The 21,566-nt window shown below is 46.3% G+C and overlaps 1 protein-coding gene across 1 annotated transcript in view; it reads left to right on the forward strand.

Moving 5' to 3' along the window:
- The window catches only part of VWA5B1 (von Willebrand factor A domain containing 5B1), a gene marked incomplete in the record, with an annotated part of 108,576 nt that overhangs the window by 34,528 nt on the left and 52,482 nt on the right, over positions 1 to 21,566 (forward strand). The window contains 7 exon segments of the mRNA XM_056541649.1: positions 167 to 328; positions 10,889 to 11,108; positions 11,923 to 12,053; positions 14,493 to 14,624; positions 14,859 to 14,983; positions 16,328 to 16,504; positions 19,168 to 19,278. Coding sequence (XP_056397624.1) covers positions 167 to 328; positions 10,889 to 11,108; positions 11,923 to 12,053; positions 14,493 to 14,624; positions 14,859 to 14,983; positions 16,328 to 16,504; positions 19,168 to 19,278 — 1,058 coding nt within the window.

The raw sequence follows: 21,566 nt of genomic DNA on the forward strand, positions 1-21,566 counted from the left end.
AAGAAACACTGGTTTAATAATTTTCCTAGCTCAGAAACAGAATACAGCACACCCGCAGGTGGGAGGTAGTATTACATCATGTCAGTGTATATAGAGTCCATAGAAGAGAAGGGGCTGATGATGTCATGGATGATGTCAGTATCACAGTCGTCTTCTATCCCCGTAGCCCTCTTCGTGTTTCCGCTCAATGAGCACACGGTGGTCGTCGGCTTCGAGGCCGTGATCTGCAGACGAATCGTCACCGTCCAGATTAAAGACAAAGCCAAAATGGATGAATCGTACTACGACTACTGCAGCCTGTCCAGCGGGAGACTGCCCGACGGTAACGGTGAGAGCCAGGACCGCATCACTATAATGATGTATCACACGCACAACAAATGTCACCATAAGTATCTAAGCTCTCCTGAGCTGCTGTATCTAAGTCAATTATATGTCATATTCTGCTGGTTGCTGTATCTACTCCTATCACATGATACTGTCCACCATGTAATGTACCTAATCCGATCATGTGTTATACTGTCCACCAGATAATGTATCCAATCCTGTCATGTGTGATACTGTCCACCAGATAATGTATCCAATCCTATCACATGATACTGTCCACCATGTAATGTATCTAATCCTATCACATGATACTGTCCACCATGTAATGTACCTAATCCGATCATGTGTGATACTGTCCACCAGATAATGTATCCAATCCTATCACATGATACTGTCCACCATGTAATGTATCTAATCCTATCATGTGTGATTCTGTCCACCAGATAATGTATCTAATCCTATCATGTGTGATACTGTCTTCTAAGCCTGAACATCTAATCATATAATGTGTGATACGGTGAGCAGTTCCAGTGTATCTCATACTTACATGTATGATCCTGTCTGCAGGACTATGTATCTAGGTTTATCATATGGGATACTGCCTGCTTAGCTGTGTATCTAATCCTATCACTTGTATATTTGATATTGTTTGTTGAGCCAACGTTTTCTAATGAAATGACACATGCCCAAATCTTTGTCAGAGACCCCTGTTCACAAATCACTTTTGTCTGGCCCTGCAGATATCTGAGCACTTGGCTGATTAACGTGATGTGTCGGGGCTCCCGGCTGGAATTAACCCCTCCCATCACATATTCTTAAAGAGTACCTGTCATCAACAAAAACTTTTAATATGTTGTTCATAATCATTAATGAAGAGATATTGTAATATATCTTCATTAAAAAATATTAATATTTATACCAGTTTTTTCATTTTATACTTTTGGCCACTAGGGGTCTCTCTTCTATGCCTGGTCTGCAGGCAGCTTCCTATGCTTTTCATAGTAAGTGTACAGCTTTTAGGACTAATGCTGAAAGGGCTCTGGTCCTTCCACCGGAAGTTCAGTACTGTGAGCTACAAGCCTGCACATACCTCTCATATAACAGAGGCCAGTCACCTCCCCCTGCTCTGTGTTCTCCCTGCCCCTCACCACACGTTATCTTATACATTGTATTATCTCCCTGCACTCCCTGCTCTTTGCCCCCCCTCCTACTACCCCTGGTTCTTAGCATTGACTTTTTAGTGCAGAGAGACACAAGAGAGAGGGACAGAGGCTGCCGTCCCTCCCCTGTACTTACTCTGTATGCACACTGCAGAGCAGTGTTTCCCAACCAGGGTGGCTCCAGCTGTTGCAAAACTACAACTCCCAGCATGCCCGGACAGCTGTTGGCTGTCTGGGCATGCTGGGAGTTGTAGTTTTGCAACAACTGAAGGTACCCTGGTTGGGAAACACTTCTGCAGAGGGAGAGCAGCATACAGGAAGACTGGCAGAAGCAGAGTCCCGGCCAGGCTTCATGTGACATCATGCCTGCCGGGACCCGCCTCCTTCCACCCCTCAGAAAGACAGTGCTCCTGAGCTAATGAAGAGGGATAAAAAAAAAAAAAAGTATTTCCACAGCATTTTAAACCTCAATAAACACAGGGATAGGCATAGTTAGAGAAAGGGACAGGTGGGGAGGGGGATGAGGGAAAGTTTAGTTGATGACAGGTACTCTTTAACAATTTTGTAATTTGGTAAATAAGGTAATACTCAAGGCGCAGTACACACTCTTACCTGAAGGTGTCACTAAAGACACTAATGTATAAAATAACATACAAGAAAGGAAAAGAAAAACAACAAAATAAAGAGAGAGCACGAACAATAATCCTGTATGATATAGAGAGGAGGAGCCGATATCTTATCAGAGAACAATAATCCTGTACGATATAGAGAGGAGGAGCCGATATCTGATCAGAGAACAATAATCCTGTATGATAGAGAGAGGAGGAGCCGATATCTGATCAGAGGACAATAATCCTGTATGATATAGAGAGGAGGAGCCGATATCTGATCAGAGAACAATAATCCTGTATGATAGAGAGGAGGAGCCGATATCTTATCAGAGAACAATAATCCTGTACGATATAGAGAGGAGGAGCCGATATCTGATCAGAGAACAATAATCCTGTACGATAGAGAGGAGGAGCCGATATCTGATCAGAGGACAATAATCCTGTATGATATAGAGAGGAGGAGCCGATATCTGATCAGAGAACAATAATCCTGTATGATAGAGAGGAGGAGCCGATATCTGATCAGAGGACAATAATCCTGTATGATATAGAGAGGAGGAGCCGATATCTGATCAGAGAACAATAATCCTGTACGATATAGAGAGGAGCCGATATCTGATCAGAGAACAATAATCCTGTATGATATAGAGAGGAGGAGCCGATATCTGATCAGAGAACAATAATCCTGTACGATATAGAGAGGAGCCGATATCTGATCAGAGAACAATAATCCTGTATGATAGAGAGAGGAGGAGCCGATATCTGATCAGAGAACAATAATCCTGTATGATATAGAGAGGAGCCGATATCTTATCAGAGAACAATAATCCTGTACGATATAGAGAGGAGGAGCCGATATCTGATCAGAGAACAATAATCCTGTATGATAGAGAGGAGGAGCCGATATCTGATCAGAGAACAATAATCCTGTACGATATAGAGAGGAGGAGCCGATATCTGATCAGAGAACAATAATCCTGTATGATATAGAGGAGCCGATATCTTATCAGAGAACAATAATCCTGTATGATAGAGAGAGGAGGAGCCGATATCTGATCAGAGGACAATAATCCTGTATGATATAGAGGAGCCGATATCTTATCAGAGAACAATAATCCTGTATGATATAGAGAGGAGCCGATATCTGATCAGAGAACAATAATCCTGTATGATATAGAGAGGAGCCGATATCTGATCAGAGGACAATAATCCTGTACGATATAGAGGGGAGGAGCCGATATCTGATCAGAGAACAATAATCCTGTACGATATAGAGAGGAGGAGCCGATATCTGATCAGAGAACAATAATCCTGTATGATATAGAGAGGAGGAGCCGATATCTTATCAGAGAACAATAATCCTGTATGATATAGAGAGGAGGAGCCGATATCTGATCAGAGAACAATAATCCTGTATGATATAGAGAGGAGCCGATATCTGATCAGAGAACAATAATCCTGTATGATATAGAGAGGAGCCGATATCTTATCAGAGAACAATAATCCTCTACGATATAGAGAGGAGGAGCCGATATCTTATCAGAGAACAATAATCCTGTACGATATAGAGAGGAGGAGCCGATATCTGATCAGAGAACAATAATCCTGTATGATATAGAGAGGAGGAGCCGATATCTGATCAGAGAACAATAATCCTGTAGGATATAGAGAGGAGCCGATATCTGATCAGAGAACAATAATCCTGTATGATATAGAGAGGAGGAGCCGATATCTGATCAGAGAACAATAATCCTGTACGATATAGAGAGGAGCCGATATCTGATCAGAGAACAATAATCCTGTATGATATAGAGAGGAGGAGCCGATATCTGATCAGAGAACAATAATCCTGTACGATATAGAGAGGAGGAGCCGATATCTTATCAGAGAACACGACTCATTTTTCCTCATATTAATCTCCGTGATGGTTTTCCTGATCTCCGTATTACCGCGGCGTTACGTGTGAAGTCATTATATTCAGGTCGCGGTGCCGCGACAGTTTCCAGGTCATTACTTCCCCATCATGGATTTCTGGCCACCCCCGATGCGGTGAGGAGATGGAAGTTTCTCTCCTGTCGTTTGGGTTAATCGCGGCGGTGAATCCATTACGGCGGCATCAGAGCAGAGTTACCAAGGAAATCGTGTTCGCTCCGGAAAGTTTATAAATTATAATGAGGGTCAGAGAGGAAATCTTGTGCGTCAAAACAGCTGGAGAATCGGCACCTGAATAATGGGCAGAGGGCGGCGAAGCTTAGATACGGGTGATGGCGGAATATAATGGGCAGAGGGCGGCGAAGCTTAGATACGGGTGATGGCGGAATATAATGGGCAGAGGGCGGCGAAGCTTAGATACGGGTGATGGCGGAATATAATGGGCAGAGGGCGGCGAAGCTTAGATACGGGTGATGGCGGAATATAATGGGCAGAGGGCGGCGAAGCTTAGATACGGGTGATGGCGGAATATAATGGGCAGAGGGCGGCGAAGCTTAGATACGGGTGATGGCGGAATATAATGGGCAGAGGGCGGCGAAGCTTAGATACGGGTGATGGCGGAATATAATGGGCAGAGGGCGGCGAAGCTTAGATACGGGTGATGGCGGAATATAATGGGCAGAGGGCGGCGAAGCTTAGATACGGGTGATGGCGGAATATAATGGGCAGAGGGCGGCGAAGCTTAGATACGGGTGATGGCGGAATATAATGGGCAGAGGGCGGCGAAGCTTAGATACGGGTGATGGCGGAATATAATGGGCAGAGGGCGGTGAAGCTTAGATACGGGCAATGACGGAATATAATGGGCAGAGGGCGGCGAAGCTTAGATACGGGTGATGGCGGAATATAATGAGCAGAGGGCGGTGAAGCTTAGATACGGGTGATGGCAGAATACAATGGGCAGAGGGTGGCGAAGCTTAGATACGGGCAATGACGGAATATAATGGGCAGAGGGCGGCGAAGCTTAGATACGGGCAATGACGGAATACAATGGGCAGAGGGTGGCGAAGCTTAGATACGGGCAATGACTGAATATAATGGGCAGAGGGCGGCGAAGCTTAGATACGGGTGATGGCGGAATATAATGGGCAGAGGGCGGCGAAGCTTAGATACGGGTGATGACAGAATATAATGGGCAGAGGGCGGCGAAGCTTAGATACGGGCAATGACGGAATATAATGGGCAGAGGGCGGCGAAGCTTAGATACGGGCAATGACGAAATATAATGGGCAGAGGGTGGCGAAGCTTAGATACAGGTGATGGCGGAATATAATGGGCAGAGGGCGGCGAAGCTTAGATACGGGTGATAGCGGAATATAATGGGCAGAGGGCGACGAAGTTAGATACGGGCAATGACGGAATATAATGGGTAGAGGGCGGTGAAGCTTAGATACGGGCAATGACGGAATATAATGGGCAGAGGGCGACTAAGCTTAGATACGGGCAATGACGGGATATAATGGGCAGAGGGCCGCGAAGCTTAGATACGGGTGATGGCGGAATATAATGGGCAGAGGGCGGCGAAGCTTAAATACGGGTGATGGCGGAATATAATGGGCAGAGGGCGGTGAAGCTTAGATACGGGCAATGATGGAATATAATGGGCAGAGAGCGGTGAAGCTTAGATACGGGCAATGACGGAATATAATGGAAAGAGGGCGGCGAAGCTTAGATACGGGCAATGACGGAATATAATGGGCAGAGGGCGGCGAAGCTTAGATACGGGCAATGATGGATTACAATGGGCAGAGGGCGGCGAAGCTTAGATACGGGCAATGATGGATTACAATGGGCAGAGGACAACGGAGCTTAGATACGGGCAATGATGGATTACAATGGGCAGAGGGCGGCGGAGCTTAGATACGGGCAATGGTGGAATATAATAGGAATGTGACGGGTATAGATTCTACGGTTTCCTTAATAATTCCAGGGAAATATCATTTATATTCCTGAAGATCTTCTCCATTACCATGTGTGGCTCTCTGAAAGCGTATCACAGATGAATGACTTAGATACACATGCTCAGGAGACAGTATCCCACATAGTAGGCTTAGATACCGCTCTGCAGACAGTATCACACATGAAAGACTTGGATACACATGCTCAGGAGACAGTATCACACATAGTAGGCTTAGATACCGCTCTGCAGACAGTATCACACATGAAAGACTTGGATACACATGCTCAGGAGACAGTATCACACATAGTAGGCTTAGATACCGCTCTGCAGACAGTATCACACATGAAAGACTTGGATACACATGCTCAGGAGACAGTATCACACATAGTAGGCTTAGATACCGCTCTGCAGACAGTATCACATGAAAGACTTGGATACACATGCTCAGGAGACAGTATCACACATAGTAGGCTTAGATACCGCTCTGCAGACAGTATCACACATGAAAGACTTGGATACACATGCTCAGGAGACAGTATCACACATAGTAGGCTTAGATACCGCTGTGCAGACAGTATCACATGAAAGACTTAGGCTTCTTTCACACTGCCGTTGTGACGTCCGTAGGGGAACAATGGCGCCCGACAGACCCCATAATAGTAAATGTGATCTGTCAGGTGACCCGTCAAAAATAACTTGCGTTAAGGCACAAAAAGATCTAGTAGTGATATAACGTGGTCGCACAATGATCCAAGGCTTCTCACAGGTGGTTATTGTACTCACCCGCAGCCACCTCACCGCCTCCTGTAGGGGGTCCCTAATATCCTTAGCATAAAATGGCGCCGCACTGAGCAGCAACCACCGCAACACCAGCGCCCACAGGGGGAACGACCCATTGGCAGAGCAGCCCCAATACCACTCAAACCAGTCCCTGGGCCGCACCTCCCCCCAGACACGGCACCGGGACAGCAATGGACGCCGCACAGCGCAGCACCAGTGTGAACGAGGTGTAAATGTCACTTACCATGTGCTGCATATAGGCCTGGGCTGAGGGGGCGGGGCAGAGTGCTGACCAAGTAAAAGAGGGGGAGAGAAAACACAATGGGGGAGATTTATCAAAACATGTGCAGAGGAGAAGTTGCTGAGTTGCCCATAGCAACCAATCTGATCGCTTCTTTCATTTTTGAAAAGGTCTGTGATTGGTTGCTATGGGCAACTCAGCAACTTCTCCTCTGCACAGGTTTTGATAAATCTCCCCCAATATGAATTACAGGGGTACTCCGCTTTGTTCCGATCGCTGGAGCCGGGGGCTCGTGACGTCATAGCCCCGCCACCTCATGATGTCACGCCCCGCCCTCTCAATGCAAGGCTATGGGAGGGGGCGTGACAGCCATCACGCCCCCTCCCATAGACTTGCATTGAGGGGGCGGGGTGTGATGTCTAGAGGGGGCGGGGCTATGATGTCACCAGCGCCGGCTCCAGAGCTCGGAACAGTTTGTTCCAAACGCTGAGCAGCAGAGTACCCCTTTAAAGTAGAGAAAAAAAACAGACCTGGTCGCACATCTACAACATGCACAATGATCCTCGGCTTCTCAGAAGGTTATGATAGGCTTAGATACAGTAACACACAGGAAAAGATGAGATACACCCGCTCAGAAGGTTATGATAGGCTTAGATACAGTAACACACAGGAAAAGATGAGATACACCCGCTCAGAAGGTTATGATAGGCTTAGATACAGTAACACACAGGAAAAGACGAGATACACCCGCTCAGAAGGTTATGATAGGCTTAGATACAGTAACACACAGGAAAAGACGAGATACACCCGCTCAGAAGGTTATGATAGGCTTAGATACAGTAACACACAGGAAAAGATGAGATACACCCGCTCAGAAGGTTATGATAGGCTTAGATACAGTAACACACAGGAAAAGATGAGATACACCCGCTCAGAAGGTTAGGATAGGCTTAGATACAGTAACACACAGGAAAAGATGAGATACACCCGCTCAGAAGGTTAGGATAGGCTTAGATACAGTAACACACAGGAAAAGATGAGATACACCCGCTCAGAAGGTTATGATAGGCTTAGATACAGTAACACACAGGAAAAGATGAGATACACCCGCTCAGATGGTTATGATAGGCTTAGATACAGTAACACATAGGAAAAGATGAGATACACCCGCTCAGAAGGTTATGATAGGCTTAGATACAGTAACACAGGAAAAGATGAGATACACCCACTCAGAAGGTTATGATAGGCTTAGATACAGTAACACACAGGAAAAGATGAGATACACCCGCTCAGAAGGTTATGATAGGCTTAGATACAGTAACACACAGGAAAAGATGAGATACACCCGCTCAGAAGGTTATGATAGGCTTAGATACAGTAACACAAGGAAAAGATGAGATACACCCGCTCAGAAGGTTAGGATAGGCTTAGATACAGTAACACACAGGAAAAGATGAGATACACCCGCTCAGAAGGTTATGATAGGCTTAGATACAGTAACACACAGGAAAAGATGAGATACACCCGCTCAGAAGGTTATGATAGGCTTAGATACAGTAACACACAGGAAAAGATGAGATACACCCGCTCAGATGGTTATGATAGGCTTAGATACAGTAACACATAGGAAAAGATGAGATACACCCGCTCAGAAGGTTATGATAGGCTTAGATACAGTAACACAGGAAAAGATGAGATACACCCACTCAGATGGTTATGATAGGCTTAGATACAGTAACACACAGGAAAAGATGAGATACACCCGCTCAGAAGGTTATGATAGGCTTAGATACAGTAACACACAGGAAAAGATGAGATACACCCGCTCAGAAGGTTATGATAGGCTTAGATACAGTAACACAAGGAAAAGATGAGATACACCCGCTCAGAAGGTTAGGATAGGCTTAGATACAGTAACACACAGGAAAAGATGAGATACACCCGCTCAGAAGGTTATGATAGGCTTAGATACAGTAACACACAGGAAAAGATGAGATACACCCGCTCAGAAGGTTATGATAGGCTTAGATACAGTAACACACAGGAAAAGATGAGATACACCCGCTCAGATGGTTATGATAGGCTTAGATACAGTAACACATAGGAAAAGATGAGATACACCCGCTCAGAAGGTTATGATAGGCTTAGATACAGTAACACAGGAAAAGATGAGATACACCCACTCAGATGGTTATGATAGGCTTAGATACAGTAACACACAGGAAAAGATTAGATACACCCGCTCAGAAGGTTATGATAGGCTTAGATACAGTAACACACAGGAAAAGACGAGATACACCCTCTCAGAAGGTTATGATAGGCTTAGATACAGTAACACACAGGAAAAGATGAGATACACCCGCTCAGAAGGTTATGATAGGCTTAGATACAGTAGAGCAGCACAAAGATCACACATGATGGGAATTTATATAACTCAGCAGACAGTAACACACAGTAGACTTAGATACAGCTGCTCATGAAACAGTAGCACACATGATGAGCTTAGATACAGCTGCTCAGTATCACACAAGATAGGACTAGATACAAAGGATCAATGGACAGTATCCCACATGATAGGATTAGATAAAGCTGCTAAGCAAACAGTATCACACAAGATAGGATTAGATACAGTGGCTCAGCAAACAGTATCACACATGATAGGATTAGATACAGTGGCTCAGCAAACAGTATCAACAAGATAGGACTAGATACAAAGCATCAATGGACAGTATCACACATGATAGGCTTAGATACAGCTGCTCAGTGAACAGTATCACACAAGATAGGATTAGATACAGTGGATCAGCAAACAGTATCACATATGATAGGATTAGATACAGAGGATCAGTGAACAGTATCACACATGATAGGATTAGATACAGAGGATCAGTGGACAGTATCACACATGATAGGATTAGATACAGAGGCTCAGTGGACAGTATCACACATGATAGAATTAGATACAGAGGATCAGTGGACAGTATCACACATGATAGGATTAGATAAAGAGGATCAGTGGACAGTATCACACATGATAGGATTAGATACAGAGGATCAGTGGACAGTGTCACACAAGATAGGATTGGATACAAAGCATCAATGGACAGTATCACACACGATAGGCTTAGATACATGAACTCCACAGACAGTATCACACATGATAGGATTAGATAAAGAGGATCAGTGGACAGTATCACACATGATAGGATTAGATACAGAGGATCAGTGGACAGTATCACACACGATAGGCTTAGATACATGAACTCCACAGACAGTATCACATATGAGAGGCTTACATTAAGTGGAACACCCCATAATTTTAAACTCTTGTTTCCCAACCAGGGTGCCACCAGCTATTGCAAAACTACAACTCCAAGGATGCGCTGTCCGGGCATGCTGGGAGTTGTAGTTTTGCAACAACTGGAGGCACCCTGGTTGGGAAACTTCCTTTGAGGCTTAGATACAGCGGCTCACCAGACTGTATTGCACATGAAAGGCTTAGATACTCACATAGATTTATATTAAGCAAGTACCTTCTTACTACCTGTAGGGGGTGCTCTTGTCTTTTATTTATAAAGTCGTCCTCCTCAGGTCCTAAACCAAACTTCACCCTGAGAGAACGTAATGTTGGAAAATGTTATAAATTTATAAGATTTTGTCATTTGTAAACCTTGTGGGTAATATTCATACAACCAGCAGGTGGCGCTGCTAACCAGTTTATTTGCAGTTTTGTTCCTGACATCTAGTGGTAAGTGTTAGTACTACACTAGGAGAATTAAAACGTATTGATGCCATTTATAGGCGCATGCCGTTTCCATAGACACCGACAGCTCGGAACGTTCGATTGTCTTTGTGTCTGATTTACCGTCTCATTACACAGGGAGGATTCTTCTTGATGAAGATTTGGAAAGAATCATCTTTGTGGCCAACCTCGGGGCAGTGCCGGCCCAGGAAAGCGTGTCAGTCCTGATAAGCACGTCCTCCGAACTCCCCACACTCTCCAGTGGGGCCGTCCGTGTCCTGGTGCCTCCAGTCTGTGTCCCCCGAGTGTCACATACCCCAGCGGATGGCACCTTAGCTGCCGTGACTCCCCTCAGGCTGTAAGAATTCTCTGACTATACATTTTATGGAAATGAATAGACTGAGCCACAGATAGAGAGAGACTGAGCCACAGATAGAGAGAGACTGAGCCACAGATAGAGAGAGACTGAGCCACAGAGAGAGAGAGACTGAGCCACAGAGAGAGAGAGACTGAGCCACAGAGAGAGAGAGACTGAGCCACAGAGAGAGAGAGACTGAGCCACAGAGAGAGAGAGACTGAGCCACAGAGAGAGAGAGACTGAGCCACAGAGAGAGAGAGACTGAGCCACAGAGAGAGAGAGACTGAGCCACAGAGAGAGAGAGACTGAGCCACAGATAGAGAGAGACTGAGCCACAGAGAGAGACTGAGCCACAGATAGAGAGAGACTGAGCCACAGAGAGAGACTGAGCCACAGAGAGAGACTGAGCCACAGAGAGAGACTGAGCCACAGAGAGAGACTGAGCCACAGAGAGAGACTGAGCCACAGAGAGAGACTGAGCCACAGAGAGAGACTGAGCCACAGAGAGAGACTGAGCCACAGAGAGAGACTGAGCCACAGAGAGAGACTGAGCCACAGAGAGAGACTGAGCCACAGAGAGAGACTGAGCCACAGAGAGAGACTGAGCCACAGAGAGAGACTGAGCCACAGAGAGAGACTGAGCCACAGAGACTGAGCCACAGAGAGAGACTGAGCCACAGAGACTGAGCCACAGAGAGAGAGAGACTGAGCCACAGAGAGAGAGAGAGAGACTGAGCCACAGGTAGAGACTTCCACCATCCTAGCTCTTCATTCGTGGCTCTCGGTGGTGCAGTCATCACTTTTGTTCTTACAGGAGAGAGGCCGGATTGTGCGGTGGCTCCAAGAAGCTCTGTCTGGCGACTTTACTGGAGACAGAGGCTATAAATGCCACGGAGTACGAGCTGACCTTCCACCTGGAGATCCGGGCGCCCTACCTGTTAGCAGGTGAGTGGGGACAATGGCAAGTACTGCACTGATGCCAGGAAGGTGCCAACGAGCCGTTATATTCAGGACATTTACATAAGAGCAAATAACTGAATCTGTGCCCCGTCCTGTGCAAAGTCCAAGTGTGGCTCCAGTATAATGAATACATGAGGAAACGTTACAAACATTTCTGACTTGTCTACCCAGACTCCTCTGTCCTCCTCCTCCAGACTCCTCTGTCCTCCTCCTCCAGACTCCTCTGTCCTCCTCCTCCAGACTCCTCTGTCCTCCTCCTCCAGACTCCTCTGTCCTCCTCCTCCAGACTCCTCTGTCCTCCTCCTCCAGACTCCTCTGTCCTCCTCCTCCAGACTCCTCTGTCCTCCTCCTCTTCCAGACTCCTCTGTCCTCCTCCTCCAGACTCCTCTGTCCTCCTCCTCCAGACTCCTCTGTCCTCCTCCTCTTCCAGACTCCTCTGTCCTCCTCCTCCAGACTCCTCTGTCCTCCTCCAGACTCCTCTGTCCTCCTCCTCCTCCTCCAGACTCCTCTGTCCTCCTCCTCCTCTTCCAGACTCCTCTGTCCTCCTCTTCCAGACTCCTCTGTCCTCCTCTTCCAGACTCCTCTGTCCTCCTCCTCCAGACTCCTCTGTCCTCCTCCTCCTCCTCCAGACTCCTCTGTCCTCCTCCTTCCAGACTCCTCTGTCCTCCTCCTCCAGACTCCTCTGTCCTCCTCCTCCTCCTCCAGACTCCTCTGTCCTCCTCCTCCAGACTCCTCCTCCTCCAGACTCCTCTGTCCTCCTCCTCCAGACTCCTCTGTTCTCCTCCTCCGGACTCCTTTGTCCCCTCCTTCCAGACTCCTCTGTCCTCCTCCTTCCAGACTTCTCTGTCCTCCTCCTCCAGACTCCTCTGTCCCCTCCTTCCAGACTCCTCTGTCCCCTCCTTCCAGACTCCTCTGTCCCCTCCTTCCAGACTCCTCTGTCCTCCTCCTCCAGACTCCTCTGTCCTCCTCCTCCAGACTCCTCTGTCTTCTCCTCCAGACTCCTCTGTCCTCTGTCCCCTCCTTCCAGACTCCTCTGTCTCCTCCTCCAGACTCCTCTGTCCCCTCCTTCCAGACTCCTTTGTCCTCCTCCTCCAGACTCCTCTGTCCTCCTCCTCCAGACTCCTCTGTCTCCTCCTCCAGACTCCTCTGTCTCCTCCTCCAGACTCCTCTGTCTCCTCCTCCAGACTCCTCTGTCTTCTCCTCCAGACTCCTCTGTCCTCTGTCCCCTCCTTCCAGACTCCTCTGTCTCCTCCTCCAGACTCCTCTGTCCCCTCCTTCCAGACTCCTTTGTCCTCCTCCTCCAGACTCCTCTGTCCTCCTCCTCCAGACTCCTCTGTCTCCTCCTCCAGACTCCTCTGTCTCCTCCTCCAGACTCCTCTGTCCTCTGTCCCCTCCTTCCAGACTCCTCTGTCCTCCTCCTCCTCCAGACTCCTCTGTCCTCCTCCTCCAGACTCCTCTGTCTCCTCCTCCTCCAGACTCCTCTGTCTCCTCCTCCTCCAGACTCCTCTGTCCTCCTCCTCCTCCAGACTCCTCTGTCCTCCTCCTCCTCCAGACTCCTCTGTCCTCCTCCTCCTCCAGACTCCTCTGTCCTCCTCCTCCTCCAGACTCCTCTGTCCCCTCCTTCCAGACTCCTTTGTCCTCCTCCTCCAGACTCCTCTGTCTCCTCCTCCAGACTCCTCTGTCTCCTCCTCCAGACTCCTCTGTCTCCTCCTCCAGACTCCTCTGTCTCCTCCTCCAGACTCCTCTGTCTCCTCCTCCAGACTCCTCTGTCTCCTCCTCCAGACTCCTCTGGACTCCTCTGTCCTCCTCCTCCAGACTCCTCTGTCCTCCTCCTCCAGACTCCTCTGTCCCCTCCTCCTCCAGACTCCTCTGTCCCCTCCTTCCAGACTCCTCTGTCCCCTCCTTCCAGACTCCTCTGTCTCCTCCTCCAGACTCCTATGTCTCCTCCTCCAGACTCCTCTGTCCCCTCCTTCCAGACTCCTCTGTCCTCCTCCTCCTCCAGACTCCTCTGTCCTCCTCCTCCTCCAGACTCCTCTGTCTCCTCCTCCAGACTCCTCTGTCTCCTCCTCCAGACTCCTCTGTCCCCTCCTTCCAGACTCCTCTGTCCCCTCCTTCCAGACTCCTCTGTCCCCTCCTTCCAGACTCCTCTGTCTCCTCCTCCATTGTCTCGCAGGATCAGACAACACAGTGTATGTTTGTAGTCTGTCACCATGGAGACGCATAGTTCTACATAGGAGCTTTATACATAACAGGTCATTTCTAACAAAGACCATTAGAAAAGTTACCTTATTTTTTATCTCAGATGGTATTGAAGGAATAAAATATATGGTTTAATCCAATACTACGAGACATGGGCAGACATAGCTACAGACAAACCCCAATGTGGGCGGAGCTGGGTAATGTGGTCACATGTCCTTGTTTCAGGTGTGGAGAGTCCCACCCACCAGATCCGAGCCGACGCTGACCCCTCCGCTCCTTCGGCCAAGAGCATCATGATCACACTGGCCAACAAGCACACGTATGACCGACCAGTGGAGATCCTCATCCACTCCAGCGGTAAGGACCATCCTCTGCTACAGTCAGTGACTGGATGAGACGACACCCGGGCCCCCCGGGAGCAGCACCTGGTGGATGCAGCAGATGGTTCATCACATCTTCACACTCAGTGGTGACATAAGATTTATGTGTCTTCGTCTCCCATCAGCTGTTCTCCCGCCAGATCTCGTTACAATGTGTCAGTAAATCTATGGTGATTACTTCTCATGTCACCTTCTGGATTTTTCCATCTAGAGCCTCATCTGCCGCATATCCTCATGGAGGACGGAGATATGACCCCATACGAGTACGAACAGTTCTTAAGGGGAAAGAGCGACTTCATCAGGGGGACCAAGAAAGACCCCAGCCCCGAAAAGAAGGTGAGAAGAAGGGCTCACCCCCATGTGACACCAGGGGTCATCTGAGGAACACTCCTGCACAATAGATTAAGGGGAACTCTAACTTTGTATATACTTTGCTTATGCTCCAGTCACATCCAAAGCTGCATTTAACCTGAGACTAAGCACAGTGACCATTAGAACTGTCTATACCAGTGTTGTCCAACCAGCTGTGCCTCCAAATGATAGGCGATAAGATGTCTGATTACGGGGTCCAGCCACTGGAGACCCCTGGGATCTCCCTGCTACACCCAGCGTTCGTTTAGAGCGTCGGGTGTAACGCCGTAGGCTCGTGACGTCACGGCCACACCCGCTTGTGACATCACGAGCCTCTGGCGCTACACCCGACGCTCTAAACAAACGCCGGGTGCAGCAGGGAGATCACGGGGGCCCCCAGCAATCAGACATCTTATCCCCTAGTCTTTAGATAGGGGATATGATGTCTAGGGGTGGAGTACTCCTTTAAGACTCAAATGCGAATAGTCTTAAAGGGGTACTCAGGTGAAAAAAAAAAAATTCTATTCATCTGCTGCTAGAAAATGAAACAGATTTGTAAATTACTTTTATATAAAAATAATGTATCCTTCCAGTACATATCAGCTGCTGTATGCTCCACAGGAAGTTGTGTGGTTCTTTCCAGTCTGACCACAGTGCTCTCTGCTGACACCTCTGTCCATGACAGGAACTGTCCAGAGTAGGAAAGGTTTGCTATGGGGATTTGTTCCTGCTCCGGACAGTTCCTGACATGGACAGAGGTGTCAGCAGAGAGCACTGTGGTCAGACTGGAAAGAACCACACAACTTCCTGTGGAGCATACAGCAGCTGATAAGTACTGGAAGGGTTAAGATTTTTTACATAGAAGTAATTTACAAATCTGTTTCATTTTCTAGCAGCAGATGAATTGAGAACATTTTTTTTTTCCCCAGCGGAGTACCCCTTTAAAAATTTTTTTCCATGTGATGAACACAACTCACTCCTCTGAGTCAATACTTGGTCAGACCACCTTTTGCTGCTAGTCCAGTCTTTTGTGGTCTCTACAGCTTTGTACTTTACCCCTGGCCTGTTTGATGAGCTCCTCGATCTCCATGCTGCTGTTTGTTCAGTAATGCTCTCTAACACACTCTGAAGCCTTCACAGAACAGGTGTATTTATACTAAAGATTATTATTGTTTCCATTCACTGACAGATAGCAGATTTTTTATTAACCCATTACTAGCTAGGATGATGATAATAATAGGGTTTACAGCAGAGACTCAGTCATGATTGGGTCTCCGGGGGGCAAATATTTTTTTACGCCTCTTAACACCTTTCCCTTCATATTGATAGATGGAGATAATCCGCAAGCGTCTCATCAAGGACATCTGCCATAACCCCGTGGTGATGCTGAACTTCTGCCCGGAACTGAAGACGACCCACACCGACCTCAGCAAAACCCAAGGAGAATTCATCTTCCTCATCGACCGCAGCGGAAGTATGAGCGGCGTGAATATCACCAGAGTCCGGGTAATGAGTGTACCGCCCCCTGTATGACATCACTGATAAAATATAATGACATGTAATCACAGCTCCGCCTCCTGTATGACATCACTGATATAATATAATAGTAATATAATGACATGTGATCACAGCCCCGCCCCTGTATGACATCACTGATAAAATATAATGACATGTGATCACAGCCCCGCCCCCTGTATGACATCACTGATATAATAGTAATATAATGACATGTGATCACAGCCCCGCCCCCTGTATGACATCACTGATATAATAGTAATATGATGTGATCACAGCCCCGCCCCCTGTATGACATCACTGATATAATAGTAATATAATGACATGTGATCACAGCCCAGCCCCCTGTATGACATCACTGATATAATAATATAATGACATGTGATCACAGCCCCGCCCCCTGTATGACATCACTGATATAATAGTAATATGATGTGATCACAGCCCCGCCCCCTGTATGACATCACTGATATAATAGTAATATAATGACATGTGATCACAGCCCCGCCCCCTGTATGACATCACTGATATAATAGTAATATAATGACATGTGATCACAGCCCCGCCCTCTGTATGACATCACTGTTATAATATAAAGACATGTGATCAGATATATGTTATCATCTCCTGATAATCCTCGTGTTCTGTTCACACCTGCCCCCGCACATTCCCCTGGTAACCGCAGTTTCACCATCGCTCCTCATTCCCGGGGGTGGAGGAGTTTCTCCTGCCGTCTTTTCCATGGAGACTCGTCTCTGTTTCTCTGGTGATGACCGAGCCACCATCTTATTACTGGAAGTCTCTGCCCCCCCCTGAGATGTGTGATTGCACCTTCTAAGATGTATTGGAGGCGTCTGAGGTCGGATACAAGAGGAATGAGAATATTGTCTGAGCCGGGGATTCTCCATTACTCTAATTCAGCTTTCTCAGAGCCCTGCACAGCAAAGGGGGAGGGAGGGGGAACCACACCATCTCATCTTCCCCACCTCCTGCACATCCTGCACCCTCTCACCTCAAACACTTCATCTTCTGTTCTCCTCGTCTTCTGTTCTCCTCGTCTTCTGTTCTCCTCGTCTTCTGTTCTCCTCGTCTTCTGTTCTCCTCGTCTTCTGTTCTCCTCGTCTTCTGTTCTCCTCGTCTTCTGTTCTCCTCGTCTTCTGTTCTCCTCGTCTTCTGTTCTCCTCGTCTTCTGTTCTCCTCGTCTTCTGTTCTCCTCGTCTTCTGTTCTCCTCGTCTTCTGTTCTCCTCGTCTTCTGTTCTCCTCGTCTTCTGTTCTCCTCGTCTTCTGTTCTCCTCGTCTTCTGTTCTCCTCGTCTTCTGTTCTCCTCGTCTTCTGTTCTCCTCGTCTTCTGTTCTCCTCGTCTTCTGTTCTCCTCGTCTTCTGTTCTCCTCGTCTTCTGTTCTCCTCGTCTTCTGTTCTCCTCGTCTTCTGTTCTCCTCGTCTTCTGTTCTCCTCGTCTTCTGTTCTCCTCGTCCTCTGTTCTCCTCCTCTTCTGTTCCTCATCTACCTCACCCCTCACCTGTACCCGCCCTTACTATACAACTATAACTCTACCGTATAATTATATTCACAGCCTAGAATATAATTATCACCCGCCGCCTCAATTCGCGGCTGCAGGAAGCGACGGCGGTGTCTACGGAATGGGGGGGGGGAATCAATTAATGAGCAAATTGGCGGTTAGAAACGTCTCCTAGAATAGAAGACAGACTCCCCTATAGAGAAATGGTATTAACCCTTCACTGCCTACTGGGGACGCCAAATGTTATAATAGTGCCCCCTCCCTATCTGTGGGAGTCTTTACAGTCTCATCATTTTTGAGGGAGAATTATGTGGAGACCCTCGGCCCAGCCCCCTCCTGTATATTACTGTCTGTATAGGGGGAGATATGGTGTCAGCTCCTATGGGGCTCCTAAAGGAAAGGGCCCTATGGATAGTGTGAGCCTGATCAAAACCCCACTGGGATCCCACATGATATCATGAACAAGAAGGGGGCCCAATAATCCTCTTGAAGTTCTGCCCCTTCTTCTCTATGCCCCCTTCTCCCCAGCTCCCCAACATGGAGCTGGAGCCCCTAATATTCATAGACCCCATAGAATGATGAAAACCGACCAGAGAGGGGCGACAGCTTCATTGTGCAACCAAAATCCATATCACCTTAATACAGTGGTCTCAAATTGGGGCCCTCCAGATGTTGCAAAACTACAACTCCCAGCATGGCCGGACAGCCGTTGGCTGTCCGGGCATGCTGGGAGTTGTAGTTTTACAACAGCTGGAGGCATGCTAGTTAGGAAACACTGCCTCTATAGGTTGTTACATACATTACTGATCCTTTATCACCTGACTCTTCAGTTCGTGCCTTTATATTAGGGTTTGTCCAATCAAATGATCAGATATAGAAAAGATGGCGGCACTCACCATGATTATATCCAACACTTCTGTATTGAGAATATGTCCGTCCCCACAATATAAGAAGTGTTTCGATATAATCTGGGTGCGTGCCGCCATCTTTCATTATATGGGGGTTGTACGTCCTGTAATATTGTCCCCAGTATGATAGGAGCGCTGGTGTTAGGGGACGTCTGGTTTCCAGTGAAGTCTGCAGAATGCTGAGTTCTGCTCTGGGGTGTAATCCTCTTCGCTCTTGTGCCCGCAGGACGCCATGCTGGTCATTTTGAAGAGTCTGATGCCCACGACCCTCTTCAATATCATCGGATTCGGCTCAACCTTCAAGTCCTTGTTCCCCTGTAGTCAGAGCTACAACGAGGTGAGTCCGGCAACCAATCAGAAGCTTCAGATCCCAGCGCCACTCTCTGGTTGGTCACCGGGGCGGGTCTGTATATGTGCGGTAAATACTAGTTATCCCCGTGCAGATCCTCCCTACAGGGAGAACCAGAAACTCTGTTCTCTGTGTATATATATATATATATATATATATCTATCCCCATTATACCTATACACATATACATTATACCTAATACCTATACACATATACATTATACCTATACACATATACATTATACCTATACACATATACATTATACCTATACACATATACATTATACCTATACACATATACATTATACCTATACACATATACATTATACCTATATACATATACATTATACCTATATACATTATACCTATACACATATACATTATACCTATACACATATACATTATACCTATATACATTATACCTATACACATATACATTATACCTATACACATATACATTATACCTATACACATATACATTATACCTATATACATTATACCTATACACATATACATTATACCTATATACATTATACCTATACACATATACATTATACCTATACACATATACATTATACCTATATACATTATACCTATACACATATACATTATACCTATACACATATACATTATACCTATACACATATACATTATACCTAAATACATTATACCTATACACATATACATTATACCTATATACATTATACCTATACACATATACATTATACCTATACACATATACATTATACCTATATACATTATACCTATACACATATACATTATACCTATATACATTATACCTATACACATATACATTATACCTATATACATATACATTATACCTATACACATATACATTATACCTATACACATATACATTATACCTATATACATTATACCTATACACATATACATTATACCTATACACATATCCATTATACCTATATACTAATACATTATACCTATACACATATACATTATACCTATACACATATACATTATACCTATACACATATACATTATACCTATACACATATACATTATACCTATACACATATACATTATACCTATATTACATTATACCTATACACATATACATTATACCTATACACATATACATTAATACCTATACACATATACATTATACCTATACACATATACATTATACCTATACACATATACATTATACCTATATACTTTATAACCTATACACATATACATTATACCTATACACATATACATTATACCTATACACATATACATTATACCCATACACATATACATATACCTATACACATTATACCTATACACATATACATTATACCTATACACATATACATTATACCTATACACATATACATTATACCTATACACATATACATTATACCTATACACATATACATTATACCTATATACATTATACCTATACCTATATACATTATACCTATACCTATATACATTATACCTATATCCATTATACCTATACACATATACATTATACCTATACACATATACATTATACCTATATACATTATACCTACATATACATTATACCTATACACATAGTACATTATACTTATACAATACACATATACATTATACCTCATACACATATACATATCTATACCTATACACATATACATTATACCTATATACATTATACCTATACCCTATATACATTATACCTAGTACACATATACATTATATACCTATTAGCACATGATGTAGCAGGGGGAGCACAGTCGGATGGTGATGTACAGGGGGCACAGTCGGGGGCGTGATGTACAGGGGCACAGTGCGGGGCGGTGATGTACAGGGGCACAGTCGGGAGGGGTGGGGTGATGTACAGGGGCACAGTCCGGGGGGTGATGTACAGGGGCACAGTCGGGGGTTGATGTACAGGGGCACAGTCGGGGGGATCGATGTACAGGGGGCACAGTCGGGGGGGTGATGTACAGGGGCAACAGTCGGGGGGTGATGTACAGGGGGCACAGTCGGGGGTGATGTACAGGGGCACAGTCGGGGGGTGATGACAGGGCACAGTCGGTTACAGGGGCACAGTCGGGGGGTGATGTACAGGGGCACAGTCGGGGGGTGATGTACCAGGGGCACAGTCGGGGGCGTGATGTACAGGGGCACAGTCGGGGAAAACACCACCCCACCTCCACCGGGTGATGTACAGGGGCACAGTCGGGGGGTGATGTACAGGGGCACAGTCGGGGGGTGATGGAAGGGGCACAGTCGGAGGGGTGATGTACAGGGGCACAGTCGGGGGGT

This window comes from Hyla sarda, chromosome 10 (genome assembly GCF_029499605.1).
Source record: "Hyla sarda isolate aHylSar1 chromosome 10, aHylSar1.hap1, whole genome shotgun sequence".
NCBI classification, from domain to species: domain Eukaryota; kingdom Metazoa; phylum Chordata; class Amphibia; order Anura; family Hylidae; genus Hyla; species Hyla sarda.